We start from the raw sequence: 21,751 nt of genomic DNA, 5'->3' as shown, positions 1-21,751 counted from the left end.
TTCTGGTGTTGCAAACTTCCGCTTTGTACTCTTATACCCGATATTGACAAAAGCCAGTACATTCTCCACGTGTCACATCACTGGATGCATACACCTTCTACTGAGTGAGTGAATTACCAGGATATTCCTCAGGGAAAAAGTAGGCTGGCAGTTCAACGCTTCATTGCAAATGTAGAGTACATTCCCAAGCGTCAGTAGTAGCCCAAGTCTGACAGAAGGGCATTTCAGCTACTGAGCTTAGGGAAACAACTGGAGTTAAACCTGACCGACATCTCTGAGAAAAAATCGCTCCTGTTGTTACAGTCTGACTAATAACACCAAGATGCTTTATTGCACTTTTCATCAGGAGGCCACAAAACACTTCGGAAAGGTGGCAAAAATCATCACAAATACTTTACAAATATACTGATATTTTTGTACTCCTAGACTTGAAGAAACAAACTGAGACAACATACAAATCTTAATGTTTGTAGCACCTAGCAGTGATTCCATGAATTTACTGGATAGATTTAATTTGTTTCAGCTGGGAAAAACCCACCTTTATAATAGTACACCTCTATTTTTTATTCTGTGAGTATTTCAAATGGTCAATGCATCAAGGAAATGGCTCAGAGAATTACAGGGAAGCAAGGAGTAACTAGTACTATGCAAATCATGACAGAAAGACAAAGAAAAAGGGATTCCTGTAATCTCTCATTTTTTTGGTTATGAGACAGACATGACCAAAAGTATTTGCAATACATCAGACTTTCCAAAAAATAAACCTCAGAAATAAGGTTATCCTTAAGGAAAAGTCTACTATCTGAAAAGAAGATAAACCAGCTAATTAATACTAATGGCTAAAGCACCCCGCAGATGAAGACCAGAGAAAGTCTCCTGAAACTGCACTTCAGATTAACATTTGTAAAGACCTTAAACATCCAGGAGGTCCATATAAAGTCAGTGTCCATAGCCTGAAAATATTTTCAAATTCCTTCAAAAATTCCTTTCTTTATTCTTCAGGCAAATCTAACAACATGTAATGGGCTAGTAGACCCTGTCAGAATTTGCTTTGCTTGTGTCCATATTTGCCAAAAAACAAAGGATTGCGATGCCTGAGGTTAACCTTAAGTTGCTGAGATTTCTCCAATTAAATCACCCACTGACAGAAGCGATTTTATTTGGGTTTTTTTTTTTTTTAATTCTGTCAGAAGCTAGAAAAATAACAAGATACTGTCTGCAACAACATAAATCATGTAGAAAGCTATTAATCAGAAATCCAAGGCAAAAGAATCAAGGACATGAAACAATGGACTTTGCTATTAAGACAAAACCCAAACCCTATTCCTTGTTCGTAACTATTCTTCACTGTAACATTAAAAGTTTCCACCATTTTAGGACTTTCTTTAGAGTAGGACAAGGACTGCAAAAATGGAAGATGTTCCTGCCCACATGAAACTGAGACAAAATATTCCTCAGAATACTAATTTATAAGCTGCTTATTTTGCCTTGAAACATAATGATATAAAATAAAAATTCAGAGTTACTTTTGCCACTTCTCTAAGAACAAGCACAGGCACATTTGTGTTTCCTTTGTCTTTTAATCCGATTGTATTTTTATATTAAAAAACATAGATCACAGATACAGATCTATGATATATGCTTATCTGCTGTTACAGTAAGAGATAAGAGAAAAGCAGTTCATGATTAAACATGTAACAAGCGTTGTATCTTAATGAAGTAACCTACTGAATATTCAGTGGAATTCACTAACAGACTGACTGCAGTATGGAGCTTTGCCAATAACTGCATATTAAAAAGGAGAAGGGAAAAAAAATAGAGAAAAACAAAACAAAAAACCCTCAAAACACAAATGGTAGGAAGCTACTAGGGCAAAGATCAAAAGTATTACTATAAGATCATTGCTACTGGGCTGAGCCACCCTGGGGCTAAAAGATGATTCATGCAGATTAGCTATACTTATGAAAAGTAGTCAGTGTAAGCAAAGAAAAGGATGCAAGATTAAATTTTAGATGGCTTGCTAATATATCCATGCATACATTAATATGTCCTCTATATAACCCCAATTAGTTTTGTAACTGCAAAAGAAAACTTCAGGCTTCTGTTCCTGACATGTAACAAAGCATGAGCCTCTCAGCCCTCCACAGCTCTTAAGAGCCTCTGAAATGCGGCATTTGCTCTGGAAAACAGCCTGAGCTATGGCACAGCTTCAGCTGTTTGACACACCAGAGCAACAGAAATTAAACCAAATTCAGCCTTATCTTGTCCTTTTCCCCCTATCTGAACTTCAGCCCTAACCTAGGGTTCTTCTCCAGCATTAGGAATTAATGATGTTCAGCAACTCTGGAAAAATTAATGGGGTTTCTTACCACAGTTAGATGACACACACAGCCCTTCCAAAAGGGACCAGAAACTGTATTTACACAGGGCTATCAGTCGTGGTAATGCTGAAAGCTGCAGCAGCCAGCCTTTCCTGTGTAAATCTGGTTCCCTGGTAGCTAAAGGTATTTACAGTTGCAGGAGCAGAGGACTTCCCTGGAACAGCTCATCTAAACCAGCTACACAGGCCTGTTTCCTGATGTGGTGGTGCAGCTCTGTGCAGCAATATCTCCAGTTAATCTACAGCTCACAGGATCCACTGCAACATCCCGAGTCCAGGAGTTTGCTATTTTCACAGTACCTGTGACTAGTGCATGACAGACTATATTTTTACTACTGAAATACAATCCAAAATTGGTCAAATTGAGAAATAGAACTGTCACATCTGAAAATAATTGTGTAGAATGTTTTAATGTTATTTATCCAAATTGTCTTTAGAACTCAACTTTTATTGAAGTGAATGTTAATTCACGAAAAATAGCTCTTACCCCATCTCCATTTTTAAACACAAAAAATTACTCTTTATGACAGTTTCCAGAAAGATCAAACTAAGACTGATCTTTCCCCCCCCACAGATTAATCAATCATCCAGGCTCATCCTCAGAGTCTCTTTCCCCATCTTTGTTCATCAGTCAGACAAGCACAGCAACCGCTGTAGCGAGGTCAGACTCACGCTTGGACATGGAAAGCTTCAGAGATTATGAAAAAGCTGTTTCATTACAGACAGAAAAGAGAGCACGCAAGATTCCAGGAGCCTTCACAGGAATGACCTTCCTGCAACCAGGTGGATACAGAGAACAAGAGGCAGGCAAAGGGCACTGCACACTCCACATAAGATGGGAGTCAGGAAACAGAGAGAATCATCTAGGAGCAGAAACAAACCATCTGTCCCCACTAGACACAGAGAATCTGAAGTGACTGGTAAGATGGGGCTTAGAACAAATGGCAATGTGCTGCAGTGGTGAGGGAAGCAAACCCCCTTCTTCTGAAAAGCAATTTGCAGAAATGTCAACTCGCGTATAATCTTAAATTGGGAGACCACTGAGAAAGTGAACTGCCCATTTGCTCCACGCGGAGATGGTTTTCCCCCTCTCTCCGCTGGAAAATCATTCCATCTATCTAGACTTTCTGTACACTGTCAGCAACCCCACTGAGCTGCCCGACAGCACCCAGGGATAGGAAGAAAAGGAGGAGTATCCAGAGTGGCGCCTTCCCTTCTAGAAAGTGAGGCCTTCAAAGAGGAGGCGCAACTGAAGAGATTTCTGTAATTTCATGTTTGAAAACATCGTAGGCTAAGATAATAACAGCAATTTACCTGGCTGCTGTTTTTTGCACAACTGCCATTGATGGTTACACTCAAACCTTGCATTAAATTAGGAAATGGACATTTAAAATGTTCATGCAACAAAGGAGATGCAAGATCCTTACATGGACTTTTACATTTAAGCTTATCTAAAGGAAGGGGAATATACTTAAATTAAAAATACATCTAACATCACAATAATACTAATAAGGTTAATTTAGAAGCCAGAGTTTTGTTCATTTAATGAACACTAATTAGCTCTATTCCTAGGAGGAAGGGAAAAAGAGGTTTCATTTAATTGAGACAGAACTTGCATGTCTGAATTTCAGGTACAGTTGTGTTGTATTCAGATTTACCAACACACCAGGGATTCAGAAGGCACTTGATTTCTAATAAGGCATTTTTTACTGAATTAGCACTTTCCAAGCCATATAAGCAAACCTGGGTAGCAGGTCACTGAAGCTTGAGGCAGAGCAAAGGATTCTGAGCTTACTGCACCATCTAGTGACAAGTAAGGGGAAGTGCAAAAAATAATTTTAAACTTTTTATTGCATTACATACAGAAGTATGAAATTGTCTTTTATTAATCTGTTAAAGGAAAAAGTTGCAAAGAACATTTATCATCTTAGTATGGCAATTCGTTTCACAAAACCTCTTGAATGTTAGCATTTTCCCCAAATGTTAATACAACCACGTAACTGAGAACATCCTTTACAACTTCAGTGTTTGACATTCAAAGTTGCTGAAGCTGCTGTAAATTTATGTTCTTCACGCTACTAAGTAGATCAACCTTTAATAAAAGTTTGCAGCTTTCTAAAATTAAACATTTTCAAGAACAGAGTTGACTGTACAGCAAATGCTACATGACTGTAGAAAACCAAAATTAATGCAAAAAATCTATAAGTTACAAAAGTAAATCACAGTGAAAAGAGGCGCTAGTTTTCAGCACAACTATTCTTATTATGTTCTGAAAGGAAGTAATCTGGCTACTGCACACTAGATTTTAGTGACTTGAAAGATAACATGTCTAATATGAATAGCAGAAAATCTATTCACATTCCTAAACAGTATTTATCATAACCAGTATCTGAGTGTCTCAGATTTTTCAGAATGTCTGAGAACTACATCTGATAAGTCAGCACACAACTAGCATAAGGTCATTAAAGAAAACTTTTTATATTTTGGTACCTAAGAATACCTTCTGAAGTAATCAATAATGACATGTTCCATTAGGATATTTCTGGACTACATCAAACCACATAATCTGGAACATGAAATCACAACCACGTTCTTTAACAATTTGTATGCAGCAACTTGATTGAAATTTAAGACGCATCTGTTCTGTGGAACATGAACCGTACCAGGCATTTTGAATCACACATGTTAAAAAATATGGGCTGAATCCTTCCATCCTGAGCGTTAGGAAGTCTTTCAAGAATCCTCTAAACGTTTTAACTGGACATGGACACAGGGGTATAAGCAGGCCCATGGTTTCTCTGCCTAAACTTCAACCACCCACAAAACTTGTAACTGCAATGATACAAGTCTGTGCTCAAGCTGTCAAGATCACTTATGGATGGGAACTGAGATGTTCACTGAAAACTTGGGCACACGGGCAGGGTGATGGTAGCAAGCAGTCTGCCTGTAAAGACAAGATATAACATCTATGGCTTCCAGAGGTGGCTGTGGGTGCTCGTCAGTTGCTGAGGCTGGAACCAGCCACCCTGAAGGGCAGTTTTACAACTGCATGATCTTTGCAGATTACTTTCCAAATAAACACAAATGACTGGAAACAAGCAACTCTTTCCACTGCCAAACTCAAGTCACTTTGGAAAAGTGATGCGATTGAGATGGATATGTGGCTTGGCTTTGGGACAACACTTTGGTTCCAAAGCATCTTAACTAGGTTATTTTTATGCTCAAATATTTTTCTTTTACAATAGTATTTCAAACACAAAAATATTGGGTAAATCATCCTGTCCTCAGGGCATTGTGCAGACACTACACACAAAAACCTGCCTCAAAAATTCTTTGAGGTGCACCCTGGTGCTGTAGACCCCACAGCAAAATTCAGGTGGTGAAATGCAGCCAGGCAATAACTTAAGCCCACTTGGCCAGACAGCACCCCCTGCTCACACAACACACTTGCCAGCTGGGTGGTTGGTCAGACAGACAGTCCTAGTGACACACAGGAGCTGATGTGATCCCTCTCTGTGTACAAGCAAATTTGTGACTTCCATTTACCCTCTGCACCAAATCCTCTGACCTGTATTCAGAAAACTGGAGCAGAACAAGTCAACCTTTCCAGCACAAACAACTCTCAGTGGAATTTCCCAAACAGCTTTATCCCACTGCAATTCCCAGTGTCATCTCACTCCTAAGAAGCTGACAGGCTGTATTTGGACCCCAGCATTTGTTACATACCCTCAGAGCAGGATTCCAGCAGTTCCAGCTTTCACACAAAGCAAAAAAAAAATATTTAAATTGCGGGCACACTTATCCAACCAATCTTTAAAAAGGTATTCTACATTTCCCTAGGAAGGCATGCTATGGGTTGAGAGGCAGTGTGTCTAATTCAAGACAACAAATTCTGATTGAGTTTTAGAGGGTTCGGAATGATGTTTCTCAACTATGTGGAAATGACCGCAACAAAAAAACTTCTGAACAGGGTTTTCAGTCAATTCCCAGAAACAAAAGTGAATCCAAAGCAGGTATATCAGAAAGGAAGTGTGCCATGAGCTCTAGCAGGTGGTTTACTCCAGCCTCCTGAGCTAACTCTCTACTGAAGGTTGAGGGATAGGACACAGACTGCAGGAGAAAAAGCAGGAACTTCAAAAGAGGCAAAGACAGAAATCCTCAGGCTGAGGAAAGAACTTGCAGAAGACACTGATTTCCACGAGGAAATATAATATAGCTCCTTTCCTCCCATCACTTCAGAAAACAGTAGCAAATGAATTTCTTCCATCACAAGAACAAATTAGTTTGGGAGCTGGTTTAAGGCAACTGTAGATGGCTGGGGATACCTTCAGCACACTTCATAAGCTTTTTATCATCACTGCTACATTATCAGCTTGGATCACACAGCCTTACTTGAATGTCTCCAAATGTGAAGAAAAAAAAAATCCGTTTTTGACTTTTATGAATCAGAAGCACCACTCTAATCTTAATACTCAAGGAGCCCTAGAGAGGTAGGGATATTTCCCTTCCAGGCAAAAAATTGCTTTGCCTGTGATTGTCCCCTGAGGTTACACAGAGGCCACATGGAGGTAATCCCTTCCAAATAACTACATTGATCTACTTCAGCATAAGCAGCTATATCACTGCTTGATACCATTGGCTTCTGCAGTAGAAGTTAGGTAAGCAACCTGGAAAGCTGCTAAAACATAAAAAGGCAAACAACATACAAACTACAGACAGGAACAGGAGCAGAGGACAAAGATTCATTCACATGGCTATTCCATGAAGGCTCAGGGAACACCAGCTGCATTCACATCATTCTTTAACAATAAACATTTTCTTTCACTTGTAACCTCACTGTAATCACTCTGCTAGGCAAGCTAGCCCATTTCACAGGCTTTGAGCATGAGGAGCAAAGCCCATCTGCCTTGTTTGCCATTTAGTTAATTACTGGAATAAAACCATTATCCAGAACATCACCACCCCTAGTAAAAAACACTTCTCTTCTTCCCCTTCCCAGGCCTAGTAGAAAATAAAATCTGAAAACCATCATGCTCATCACTCCAGCTGTGCTTCTTGCCTTAAAAGTTTTAGGAACATCTTCAAACTATTGTGGTCTTATTAAAGAGCAAATTTACTTTCAGGAATGGATTACTTTTTTGTTAATATACAGGTTCACTATGAAAATAAATATTTTTCACCCAGCAAGATATATCAGAGGACAGCAGATGCACATACAGAAAAACCTTCTACATTGTATAAATAGTTACCTTAGTTAATAGAGACAGGTCTCTACATCACTCTGAGTTGTAACAAAACCCACAGAAGACAGCAAGTGCTTAAGTAGTAAGGATCCAAATAGTGGCAAATGAGCTTCCTTTCCGGGCATAATTTAGGACTTTGATACAGCTTTTTGAAAGATGCAAACCCAGGTTTCCAACACATTTACAGTATTATTATTATTTATTTTTTCAATTTCTGAACAAGGGCAACCAGGAAGGGTAGCCTGCCATTCCAAAATCACCATGATACTGAGGCCAAGGACCTGCATTATTCCTTTCTCAACGTACATAAATACAGCTCATTCACCAAGAATGATTTTTGCTCGAGCAAAACATCTCACTCAAAGCAAAAAGCTCACATCTCAACACAAAGCTCTGCTAGCTAAACCATCACTTGTTACACTACAGCAAACCTTGAGAACACATCACAGGCAATCAATCTGCAATACCTTTCAAAAAGCAGCTTGTCTGTTTGTATAACAAAGTAAGTTTCCCAAGCGTTTCATGCTACATGTTTTGTCCTATTTGAGGACGAAAGCCGCAGTGAATATTGATCCTACCTTCAAAGGAGAAATGTGTGACTGTAAGACATATCCATGAACATTCTCTATTTGAGACAAGTTCTTCTCTGACACATGAACAAGCTCAGGGCCTCTCACTTCATGGGTTAATCGAGGCAAGGTATGGTCATGTGGAGCATCCTCATCTTGATAACGATATTTCTAGAGAAAAAAAATAGCAAGGAAGAACAAATAAGCTTTGAGGAGGCATTGCACATGTATTAATATGAATATGGAATAACAGAAAAAGTATCAGACACTAGCTAATATAACCATTGAATTTCCTAATCTCTTCTGAAGAGGATACATCGTTCTTTTTTCAATATCTCAACAAAGCAAGAAAACATGGTATATCACACGGACACACAAAACTTATACCATCACACGGACATCTGCGATGACAAACTGGCAAAGGTTGATAATAAAAATAAAAAGACATGTTGATCAGCTGAACTGTAGCTTCAGCTCACATTTCACATCCCCGCATTAATAGCTGTGCCTCTATAGCCTTTCTCTGCAAAATATTTGAGTCATTTTCCTTTTAGCACCATGTACTCTGATGCTGGAGAACAGAAACACACTTCCACAGAGCCACAGTCAGGCAGAAAATTACTCTCTAGTGAATTTTTCTTCTTACCCTGAACACCAATTAGAATGGGAGGTGTTATAACCCTCTGCTCCATGGAGAGGCAACACAAGAAACAGGAAGCAAGCGGCTTGTCCAAGAGCCAAAGCTTCTAACAACAAGGAATATAACCCTAAAAAATTAAATGAAACTACCAAGTCAGTCCTTCAGCTAGAATCCCTTTTATAAAGGCACCAACCACTCGGCTCATGGGCTCCAGCTGGATCTTCTGGTGGGGTTAGAGCCAACTGGAGCCACCTGGAATCATATGTATGGCAGGGGCAGCCCTGACCCCTCCTCCCAGAGGTGCCTGAAGCCCCCCTGCTTCTGTCAAAGCCTTGCCTTTTAAACCCAGCACGCATACATGCTGCTGTTTTGAGGGAGAAGGCTACCAAACAAATTCACGTGGCATAACAGTGGTGGGGCATGTTAATGGCTGTATAAGAAAAGTAAGTCCTAAGTTTGGGTACACCTTCAAGGACATTGCAAAGCAGAACTCTCTGCTGCTCCTGCATTTCATTTTGACTCCTCAGTTCTGGGGTGTTACTTCATTACTCATCCTTCCAAAGGAAATCATCCCAGTTTATTCCTGCCTTCACTTTCATGTATGGAAATGTTTCAGCAGTTGCCAATTACTTTCAGAATACACATGTGACATGAATTATTTTCTTTTCTGGGATATGCCTGCAACCCTTCACATATTCACTTTTCAGATAACATAATTAATGAATATATAAAATGACTGGCACCAGCCAAGTATCATTTGGGCAAGAAGCCATCAGCTTGATAGATGGTACTCCAACCAATGTCACATTTAAGGCTTGGCACACAGATCATTTAGCCCCAAGCAATCAATTATTTTTGAATCCAGTGAGTACTCTCTCAAAAAAGATGACTACTCAGAGACACCCTCTTTAAAGTGACTCATTTGCTAAAATGTGATTAGGAGAAATAACCACAGAATACCAGAGTCATCTCATCTCCCTGGGAACTGATAAAAGGAAAAAGTCCACAACAGCTTTGTAAAGATACAAGGCAGCAGTGGCAGAAGCCATAAGAAGCTTTGTCATAGAATCATTTGGGTTGGAAAAGGGCTTTGAGAACATCAGGTCCAACCATTAACCCAGGACTGCCAAGCCCACCACTAAACCATGTCCCTAAGCACCACATCTACACAGCTTTTAAATACCTCCAGGGATGGGGGCTCAACCACTTCCCTGGGCAGCCTGTTCCAATGCTTCACTACTCTGTCAGTGAAGAAATTTTTCCTAACAGCCAAGCTGAACCTCCCCTGGTGCAACTTGAGGCTGTTTCCTCTTGTCCTGTCGCTTGCTATCTGGGAGAGGAGACGGACCCCCACCTGCCCACAGCCTCCTGTCAGGCAGCTGTAGAGAGCAACAGGGTCCCCCCTGAGCCTCCTCCTCTCCAGACTGAACCCCCCAGCTCCCCTGCCACCCCCACCCCCCCCCCCGAGCTGTGCCGCAGCCCCTTCCCCAGCCCCTGCCCGGCTCTGGACACGCTCCAGCCCCTCCGGGTCTGTCTGGGGGTGAGGGGCCCAACGCTGAGCCCAGGGCTCGAGGGGCGGCCGCACCAGGGCCCGGCACAGGGGGACGGGCACTGCCTGGCCCTGCTGGCCACGCTGCTGCTGACACAAATATGATACTATCTATACAAATACTATGCTGTCCAGATCATTCCTGCAGCTTTACAGTGCAAGAAGCAGTGAAGCAGTGTGAGCGGCATTAAAGAGAGAACATCTCTGTGCCCATTGGTAAGTCCTTCCCACATCACCACGCCGCAGTGCAGCTGCCACACGAACTAGAGCCAAGGCCCAGGGGAAGCAGGTTCACCCCAGGCCTCGCACTCCTGAAAACCAGAACACTTGCGTGGATCTCCACTGGTAAACTTTCCATTGAAAACCTATGCTTTACAATAAAACCTGATCATTTTTATCTAATAACTGCACATTCCCATGATGAACTCTGTAACATCCACGTTCATGTGCCATACACTGGAAAGTTTACGGAACAGATTTCCACATTTCCATTTGCCTTTATCTCCCTCCCACCCCAAGCCCAGCCGCCTCATTCTTCACAAAGTATGAGCCCAGAGCATTTCTGGGTCGATCCTGTTATGTGTTTGCCTCATGTACTTCACACCAGCCTCATGGATTTTCATACATCTTTCCTCCCACAGCACCTCTTCACTGAAATGCTTTCAGCTGTGAACCAAAACAGCTTGACACAGCAAAAAGCCAGCGTTAAGGCTGAAAATACCAGACCAGAATTAAGACTCGCCCGAAGAAACGCCTCATTCATCCCTGGTGCTCTGACCTGATGGGGTTCTGCAAATGTCCTTGAAATTACCCCATTCCCTAGAACCCAGAGCTTTCTCTAAGGGTTAATTCAAATTTCTGGAGGGAAAAGCATGATTGCACGGAAATGCTACTCTTCATTTGACAAAAGAACAGGTGGATGTCTTATGATAATTAAATTACAAATCAGTGCCTGCTGCTGACAGGGTATTGTACGCTGCCAACTAGCATCAGATATTTAAAATCCTCTGTAATTACCTATAATGGGGGAGTGGAGTGTGCTGCTGTGAATTTTTAATATGATCGTGCCTTTTTGTAAGAGATCATTCTCTCTACAATGTGAGCTTATTACAGCATCACTGCTCCTCACATCGTACTGTCTAAACGAACATTTCTAAGGCTGTGTTTGCCAAAGAGTTATCTGCTAAACAGGACTGAAGATATGCATCCATCAGAAGGTAATGGTCAAAAGCCTTAATTTTCAACAAAACCAGCTCGCTCACTTTCTCTCTCGTAAAAAAAAAAACCAACCCTGAGAAGTTACTATACAAGTTACCATAGCCAGACTACTGCACTGGCATGGAAATATGGATGTTCTTATAACATACCTTTGACATACTGTCAGTGAATTAAGATAGTTAGGAATTTGTCATTTGATTTTGGGCCTTTGATTTTGAGAACTGTGTTGTTACAAAAGTCCTCAGTATTTTTTTCGCAGTTAGCATTGTTTGCTTAGCAGAAAATGCAAACAGAACATTTCATTTTAGACCAACTCAAGCTGACCTGTGCCCTAAGATGCTGAATGTTGTCCTACTGGAGTTTCCATTCGAAAGCAAATGTTCCTATTCTACACTTTGTGGCTCTTTGGCCAAACCACACTCCAATACATTACACATGACTTCTGCTTTCAGTAGGATGGCTGCAAAAGGAGGGAGCAAAGTATGTTACAGGTGTCACAAGGCTCTACAGCATCCTGTGAAATGTGAATCCTGGTCTAAAGAGGTTCTCCTCCTACAAGACACCCTGACACGTGCGAAAGACAGAGAGGCAAAAAAATTATGTTGCTGTTCACTCAGCTGAAGCTTTGTAGTAGATACAGCTGATAGATATTAACCGTGGAAAAAGGTACCACACCATACTATGAGATGGTAATCCCTTAATGAGTGGATCCTGCTCCCAGTCTCTCTTCAAAGCCAGTCTGTTAAAAATACTCTGGCTAGCTGTGTTTGGTCTGGCTGAGATGGAGTTATTTTCCCCACAGCAGAGCTCATAGTACTGTGCTTTGTATTGGGAGCTAGAAAGGTGCTGGTTTTTGAAAAACACCAGGGTTTTGAAAACTGCTGAGCATCGAGGCTGTCTCTCCAGCCTTCCCCCTTCACAGTAGTAGGCTGTGGCTGGGCAAGATCTTGTGAGGGGACACAGTCATAACAGCTGACCCACTCTGACCAAAGGGCTATTTCATACCATATGACACCTGCTCAACAATAAAAGCCAAAAGAAAAGCAGGAGGCGGTGCATTTTTTATTTATGACGGTTGCCTTCTGGAGCAACAGCGGCATGTACTGAAGCCCTGCTTCCTGGGAAGAGGCTGGACGTCACCTCCTGAGGGGAAGTAGAGAATAAAATCTTTTGTTTTCCTTTGCTTCTGTGCACACCCATAGATTTGGCTTTATTAAAATGTTATCTCCATTCACGAGTGGGTTTTGCCATCTTATTTTCCCCCCATCTGTACTGCTGAGGAGAAGAGTGATAGAGAGGTTTGGTGGGCACCTGGCATCCAGCCAAGGTCAACCCACCACACTAGCATAATTTGTTTTGTCAAAGGAAACAATAGCAATACTACTAGTTTTAGCTTTTATGCATCAGCATTTCAAGTCTCTAACGATATTTCTGGTTTATGGTCCTCCTCAGGAGGGGCCAGACTTCTGCACCTTAGAAGCTGCAGGTCTTCATATATCCCATGTAATTTAAGAGACCACAGGGAAAGGAATTTCTGCAGAAAATTTCTGACAGGAGACAATGACCACTTACAGATGCAGTTTTCCCGTTGCAATCTGGGGACAGAAAAGCCATGCAACTGGGTCTCACCGCTACCTGCTTCTTATCCCTTATTCACTTGCCTTTTCCCTCAACCCAGGATTTGAGCTGCTTTGCAATTACGTCCCATGCACATTGCCCCCACTGCTAGTCATCTGCTGCAGCCTTGACATGGGAACTACCTTCGAACAGGTCGGGCATCACTGCCCTTCTGTATGATATTAGGTCCAGAACTCAATACACTGGATTTGTTTGCAGGATTAGAAACAGGTAAAAACAAAAAACATGATTGACTTGGTCCATTTAGAAAAAAGTTTAATCTGCAAAGTCCCATTAAAAAATGTTAGTGTCACCTTATTTTTGTGCTCTGTTTTTTAGTGGTCTTCAATGTGTTGAATTTTACTGGCACTGCTCTCCAAAGGCAGCAAATTTCAATGTCATACAGATGAATATCTTGAGAAAACAAACTTTACAATTTGCACACACAAGTCATTGGGCATTCATCCAATCATGAGTAGAAATAATGTTACTCATCCAACTGATTGCAAATGAGCAACACAGCTTGAATTCTGAATATTTGCAATCAATCTATAGAGTAAAAAGAGAAAAAAATAATCTTCTCATTATATAAAATGGAAGAAGTCACAATCTGCTTGCCAAGGCTGTGGAAGTAGATTAGGAAGCTTAAATCATTGAATAATTATACTTATTGTGAATGACTTGCTCTTTTGCTTATCAAGTAGATTTCTAACAAGCTCGTCACTGTATCACAGAAATACCTTTCCTGCAAGAGGTCCAAAGAGCTTTACAAGTGGTAGTTAAGTCTGATAACATCCTGTTGAAAAAAAAAAGTATGTGCATCATCTAAAGGTGGGTAAAATTAGGCACCAGAATACAACAACTTGCTCAAGGTCACAAAGAGAATCAATTAATTAAGCTGTGGTAGAATTTAGGAGATTTTTCTAAGCCCAAGACCTAGTGCAACTACACTGACTTGAAGAGTAATAATTATCATTTAAAAGTAAAGTGTTAGGTTTGCTGCTGCAATTATAAATTATATTTAACATTTTTTTCCCCAGAAATAATCTTCCAGGAGACAGCAGACATTCTAAGGTCAGGAATTAGGTTTTCCTCTACGTCAATGTAATAGCTAGCAGTGCTTTGTGTAATTCATATTGTGCTATCTCTGAGAAACACATAGTGGTTTTCAGAAGACAAGGTCTCCCGTACCAACCAAATTGTTTCACACAAGGAGGAGCACTATCAGCTCTGAATACTGAGACTTTGCATAGCTTTTCCATTCAGTACAACAAGAAGCCTCTTTTTTTTTTTCGGGGGGTGGGGGGGTGGGAAGGGGTGGAATATATGATTTCTTTTCTCAGTTTACTGAAATCAGGGTTTTTTTTCCTGTAGTAGGGAATGTATATTCATTTTTTGTTTAAAGATGCAAATACAACACGGTGGATTAAATATGTCTTACAGTATTCTCCTCATCTAACTTTGGAAATCCTAAACAATTTTATTTTTCATGATGAAGTAGAAGGAAAAGGGCATTAGCCAAAGTACTTCTTCCTTGTATTAGCTGGACGTAGTTGCACCTTATGCTCACAAGATGGCACAAAACCATCGAGTTAAAGCACAGGCTCACTTTGAAGTGTTGCAGGATAAAGTAACTGGCTATGCAATGTCATAAAACTCCAAACGATCCTTATTTTCAACTGACCTGGTACAACATTACTGAAAAAAAAAAAAAAAAAAAGACGGCAATCTTTTACACTTATTGCCTGCAAACAAATCATGATCATATACAAAGCTGCAGCTGGAGAAAAGTCTAACAGTTCATATAAGCATCAAAAATCACAAGCTAGAAGGAACCTATTGGTTTTTGCAGGCTTTAGCATGAACAAAACCACTATGTATTGACAAGATTGAGACTGGCTGAGAATGCTGCTTTCCTCAAGGAATTCTAAATCCTAATTAAAACCGCCTGCATGCAAATCTGTACCGTGAGGTATTCAGCTCCATATGCTGCATCACATTTTGGACCTGTTAACAGCATCAGTTTAGCCCTCTGGAGGTTGCTACTTGCTATCCAATAATTTAAAATAGATTTTTTACTTGAAGTACCAGTTTAAAAAAAGACACTCTAAGAGGATGGCTTTGCTTGTATTAAATGGTGATGCAGCTGCAGACTATAAAAATCAGTAACTTAAAAAAAACCCACAAACATAATCCAGCTAATGCAGATTCTTTATCTAAGTGAAGCAAAGGAAAGATGTGGGTGAAACCATACAATTTATCAGCATCAGGTTGTAGCCACCTCTCTATCCCTTTGTCCTGCAATAACTTCACTTGCATACTCCTTTTTATACTCTTCAGCTCTTCCACTCACAATAATTTTTTCTGATCTGTTCACATTCCACAACTACTACAGAAGTCCTCATGCCTCATTAGCTCCCTCCTTCGCACCTCCCCTACAGTTCCCCACACAGCTCTAGATGTACCATGTCCCCACTCCCATTCCCTGATCCCTCCAATTCTGCTCCTGCAGTCCTCCAGCATTTAAGCACTGAGCCTCACAAATTCTCCTTTTCCACCCCTTGCCTGCCCTGAAGAACAGCTTCTGGCACGGGGCGCCGGTGCTGAGGTTACTAGTGAGCACTTACAGAGGCAGAGCTGGCAAATGCTGCCAGTCGCTGTGTCTCAGTTTCCCTGCCAATAAGCCTGCGGTGGGAATGCAGCACAGCAAAACAAACACCCTGGGTTTATATCAGAAGATTACAAAGTAATCATGTAACGTAATAAATGAATAATATATTATTATTGCCCAAAACAAATGATACAGAGAAAAAAAACAGAAATCACAGAACAAATGGTTTGCCCCTTCTATGTTTTCTGTACCAAATAGGCAGATTTTAATTTAGTCCAGCTTTGCTCAGCACATGACACAGCAGGCCATTTGTGTTTTGCGGCTGAAACCCTCTCCCCCGTCTTCACACTTGGGTGCCCTACTTAGCTGAATTTATACAAAGCACAGGACTCCTCTTCCTAGTGCACACCACTAGTGACTTCACAGCTACCTATATATATATGTATATATATATGTACGTATATATATACACCTATATAAATATATATAACTACAAAAAATTAAATATACAATTGATTTGTATCTCATTTTTACATGTACCGATTTAAAGCTTTAACTATGTATTTTCATTATATTATTTCCCAGTGCCCTTCTGAGCATCAGTCAATAGGATAGCACCTACTGAGTTACTCCAGCAGATAACCAAGATCATACCCTGTGTTTCTTAGCCTTCATGGGTCTTGAGTAGATATAGCTGTGGGGAGCTTTTTGGCCCCTCAAGCCTGCCCAGTTTCACAGTTCTAGTCTGGGACACTGCCTGGCTATGTTAGCACCTGCTGGTGGTCACTGTGGAGAGCCCACAGACCGAAGGGATGCTTTAAGTCTGTGCTAATGCCAGTGTTAATTATGCTTCCCTGAAGGGTCCCACTGAAGGAGGTGTCCGTGGAGGGATAGCCTCTGAGGATAATCTCTAGAGCTGTAGCCTTTCCCACACCCATCAGTTCATCTTGTGCCCAAGTATCTCATGCAGCCTCTGGGTATAGTTTCTCCTGTTAATAATGCTAGGCATGGGTCATTCTACACCTTCTGCATCTGTCTCCCCTGTGCAGCCCTGGTCCTCCATCCTGCTCCTTTACTTATACTGATCACTTACCAATCAAGATGAGGGTTTTTTTACAGCTGTGTCTAAACCTAAATAATGCCCTCATGGAGCTCCTAGCTCCATAATCACAAATAGATGCATCAACACTAGTGGAGAAGGCAACCCCCAGGGGCAGCAATGAGAAGCTAAGGAGGAACAGAGTAGTTCCTTGAGACAGGTAAGAAAAAGATATATGCAAATGTTACCCCAATTCCGCTCCTCCCTTGGATACATACGTAATCCAGTACGGGGAGCTTTACCTGCCAATGCTAAGATAAGCCAAGGGACCTATAATGTATGATGGCAAATCCAAGGAAGACTGACATGAGATTTCTGTAGGAAAGAGAAGGTATAGAAAAGTCATCAGAAGAGGAACTGAGGCAAATGGGGATAAAGACCAAAGCTCAGGTGGTTAAACCAAAAAAGATAGAGAACTCTGGCATCTGTGCTGCTCTGGTGCTCAAAAGTACTTGTGAAACCCCTACGGAAAGCATGTCTTATCTCCCTCCGGGGCCAGTTTACAAAGCAATAGCTGCTCCCAGCAATTACTTAAGCGACAGAGGCCTGTGGCTCTGAAGATGGTGGCCTTGCCCCCTGCTAGGTTGTGTAGAATTTCCACCTAGGGCTGTGGAAAGTAATTTTAAAATTTGACCAAGTGAACGCCTCACACATTCCTACTTCCCAGCTTTCTTGAATGTAAGTGTTCCCACTGATACCTTCACTTTTTCTGCAGTCCCAGGTCTATATGAAACCTAGGAGGAAAACTAGACTCTGCTTTTCTTAAATCAAGACTCAGTTCATAGACTAAAAGAAAGATAAATCTGCAGAGTAAAAGGCTCAGCAGTGAAGGAAGTGTGATTTCCTTATGAACCTCTCACATTCACTGTGCAGGCAGAACAGGTCTTTGGGAATTAATTGTGTATTGAAGGACACGGGAATTGTATCTCTGTGGGATTCCAGTATAATTTCTTACAGGAATCGGAGAATCCTGGTCACAGGCTATATGAGGCAAAAGGGTGTTCTCAGGCTAAGACAGGTGAATGCTATAGTAGATAACTTTCTATTCTTGCTTTTGCCACAGAAATCTCAAGCAATGCTAGGCATTTCCCAAAGCCTAACTTTCCACAGCTGTAGAATTGAGTTATTCCTTACTTTGAAAGGCCTTGGTAGACACAGATGGTCAGTTTTTGCAGAAGTGCTGAACATCAGGGGGAGTGGGTCGTTGTACAAAAAAAATGCAATGGAATCCTGTGCCCTCCAAGAAGTCGGTCTAAGGTGGAGTTGGTAACCGCTGACACTGGCCACCTAGAACTTAAACCTCTGGTATAAGCAGGTCAACCAGGTTCCCTTGCTAATAACTGGAACATCACAATATTATATGTATATTAATCAAAGGACCGCTCACTGAAGGCATTTTTTCTCTCCTTTTTTTCCTCACTTGAACTGAAGACAGCTAGTGATTTAAGAATTTTGAATGAGATTAATTTAATTCTTGAATTTCAAACTGGACACACAAACTACTGGACTCATCTGATCTTGTTTGTTGAACAAGTAAAAATTCTAATCACACTGGGTTATTGTGAAAATAAATTCATTAATGTTTACGAGATACTTGGATACTGTGATCAGGCTCAGTATAATAGGAAAATCAATAAAAAAATAATTCTGTGAATGGAGCACGGTTTGAACTGCATGCATTAAATAATGCATGGAGGAAGACATGTTGAATATAAAATGCCATATGAAGTACAACTCCACATGACTGAAAGAAGCAGAGGATCTCTGAAAACAAAAATAACTGTGTAATTAAAAATGTATTTGAGTTATATTATAATACCATATTACAATATATGGCCACAGAAGGCCTGCAATAAATCACTTAGACCATCTTAATTCTTGCATTTCCTGTATCTAAGTGGTTAGCTTTATAACCCTGCCATCCCTTAACTGTTCTTTGAACACAATGTATACATACATAAAAAACCCTCATAAACTTTAATAGCATTCCTGCTTCTTCTGCTGTGAAAAAGGTATAGAGATAAGTACTGAATTTTTCAGTGTTTGTGGAAAACTGGCTCTTCTTAAATAAAAATACCAATGTTTTGTGTGCACAAACTCAAAAAATAATCTTGCTGTTGTCACTCAGATGAACCCAGACCATTAGCTCTGAAGATAACATTCTTTTTGTACCAAACCAATTTTTTTTGGTGCTGAAAAAGTTATTACAAGTCCCAAATATCTACTATTTTTATCAGTTTCTTCTTTTAAATGGCATGAATTTCTACTAACAAAAAAATGGATTTAGTACATTTTTACTAGGTGCTCAACAGGCCAGGAAAACACATTTGTGCCGGCTGAATTTGCATGCACTTGACATCCGTAAGAGTTGAGATCAGTATTTCTAAAGCAGGCCACTTACTGAAAAAGCACCTTTGGACCTTTAGTCTTAATCCTTCTGCAGCCTTCCAGCACAGCATAATTGTGGCAAAATATTCTGCACTTTCAAATACTTTAATAAAGCCCTGGTTACGGTGCTAGTGGGCAAAGTACCTGTCATTGTAAACAGAACACACAGAAACATGAAGCTATCATATGAACAAAGGAATATTTGCTTTACAGAGGCTATCACCAAAACCACTTTTCACCTCTCCAAAATTAGCCTAGTTCCTGACCGAAGGAGTTTATGGTTCCAGGGAAAAGTCCTTCAGCTCCCTGATCTGATGACAACACATCAAGGTAAAACTTCTGACTCGCCCCACATCAGGAGCCGGGCAGGAAGAGAGTATTCCATTAAAGAGTATCCCATTAAACTGCACTACCTGCAGGTACACTGAATTTCACGTAAGGGGAAAATCTCTTGGGTTTATAACCTTTGAGCCCACAGAAGAAGTGATGAAGAGGGAACAGCTTATCAGCATCTCTATTTATTATATTTAAAGATCAACAAAGATATTACACCTCCATTTTCTTAAGGGCTGATCAAGCCTGCCAGCACAGTCTTCCTTATTTTTTTACATCCCATAGGGCTTAGCTCAAATCTAAACCTACGCTTTCAGTTTAAAGTCACTGCCCCTTCTTCTGTCACTGCCTGCCCTTGTAGAAAGCCCCTCTCCAGCGTCCTTGTCGGCCCCTTTAGGCACTGGCAGCTGCTCTAAGGTCTCCCCGGAGCCTTCTCTGCTCCAGGCTGAACAACCCCAGCTCTCCCAGCCTGTCTCCACAGCAGAGGGGCTCCAGCCTCTGATCATCTTCATGGCCTCCTCTGGACTTGTTCCAAGAGGTCCATGTCCTTCTCCTGTCGGGGGCCCCAGAGCTGAGCACAGCACTGCAGGTGGGGTCTCACCAGAGCAGAGCAGAGGGGCAGAATCCCCTCCCTTGACCTGCTGGCCATGCTTCTGATGCAGCCCAGGGTACAGTTGGCTTTGTGGGCTGCAAACACCCGTAATTACTCTGCTGGATGGGGCCAATGATTCTGTGTTGGGGATATTGTTATTCTGGGATCTCCTTCCATATTCGTGCTGGAAGCATAGGCATGGTTTTCATTTTTAAGTGGTCTGGGCATTTGGGTTTTAAGTAAGCCAACTGGGCTGTCAGTCTCTGCAAACATAAGCTAGAGTCCATGCCTAAGTGGTCAGGCACTTGTTTTGTATCATGTTATGGTGTATATCTGGCAGGGTTACTAATGTCCAAAAAGTTCTTTAGAGCTGAAAAATGTTAAAACAATTCAGATTTATATTATATGACATAGAAGACTCTCTAGGCACCAGACAATGATTTAGATGGAATTTTACTATCAGTCCATTGGATTTTCTTGACAAACAAGATTCTATATGTCTTAACCTGGATACCTCACACTTCATTACTTTTGAAAGTTATCGCCTGCCTCTTTTGTTGGATACAAACATTACGTCTCGCCATTGTGTCTGCCTATCTTTGTGCCGAATTCTACAGTATTCTGCTTCTTTCTTCTTGATGAGTTTTTTTGGTAGTTTTATATTTGCAGAAGGCAAGGGAAGACAAAGGGGAAAGCTGAACGCTTTAGAAGTTAGTAAAGTTATCTCTGAAGCAGTAACTTTCTTGCAGACTGACCTTACTAATGTTCAAAGCCATCCTTCTTTTCAATAACGCTAGCTTAATTAAAAGGTTAAATCCCTACTGTGTTCGCTAAGAATCCCTCTTTGAAAGTCTAGATATTGTAACAACTTTCTTTCAACGTCTTTACATTTTCATCTGAAGGAAGTAAATGTCTCGTATAAAATATCATGAAGAAAATGAAATCTAAATTCCTTTGGTCTTAACAACGAGCTTTCAGGAAGGCTGCATAAATGACTGTCAGCTGAATAACAATGTCATGGTACATTTTCTGTTGTTCTTAATTATTAGAAAATGAGGACAAAGCAAAACCCATCCTGGTTAAAATTAGATTCAGCCCAGATCATAAGGCAATCATGAGGTGCTGTTAACTTTGAAATGAAAGACATTGTTATAAAACGATACCCAAAACAAAACTCACAGACAATCCCAAGCAAATAGCTTGGTCTAGACACAGCAGTTTTATTATTAGGCAGAGAGGGTTTTTTAAGTCCTGACCCAACAAATGGATTGATTAATTATATAAATAAATATTTTCCAGAGCTTTATATGTTCAGTGGGCCAAATTTCAGCTCTGTAACATCCATCTGGAGATACAACCTATTTAGAGGTTTTGATTATTTTCCATCTTTTTTAGTACTTCACTACTGGATAACCAAAGACCTGTATCTCTGTATGTTTTCTGATGAAGTAGCAATGTCAACTCCCCAAAATGAAAGTTCTTTTGTAAAAAACACATCTTTTTCTCTGCATA

General features: G+C 40.8%; 1 protein-coding gene across 10 annotated transcripts in view; it reads right to left on the bottom strand.

Annotated features, from left to right (window-relative positions):
• Nucleotides 1-21,751, bottom strand: part of DLG2 (discs large MAGUK scaffold protein 2) — a 1,049,324-nt gene that overhangs the window by 571,622 nt on the left and 455,951 nt on the right. For all 10 annotated transcript variants that reach the window (XM_037377334.1, XM_037377356.1, XM_037377333.1 and 7 more), the window contains one exon: nucleotides 8,202-8,363. In XM_037377334.1, coding sequence (XP_037233231.1) covers nucleotides 8,202-8,363 — 162 coding nt within the window. The remainder of the gene's footprint in view (nucleotides 1-8,201; nucleotides 8,364-21,751) is intronic.

Source organism: Falco rusticolus, chromosome 2 (genome assembly GCF_015220075.1).
Source record: "Falco rusticolus isolate bFalRus1 chromosome 2, bFalRus1.pri, whole genome shotgun sequence".
In the NCBI taxonomy this organism is placed as follows: Eukaryota; Metazoa; Chordata; class Aves; order Falconiformes; family Falconidae; genus Falco; species Falco rusticolus.
Note: the sequence above shows the minus strand (reverse complement) of the source record. Positions and strands in the feature narration are given on the sequence as shown.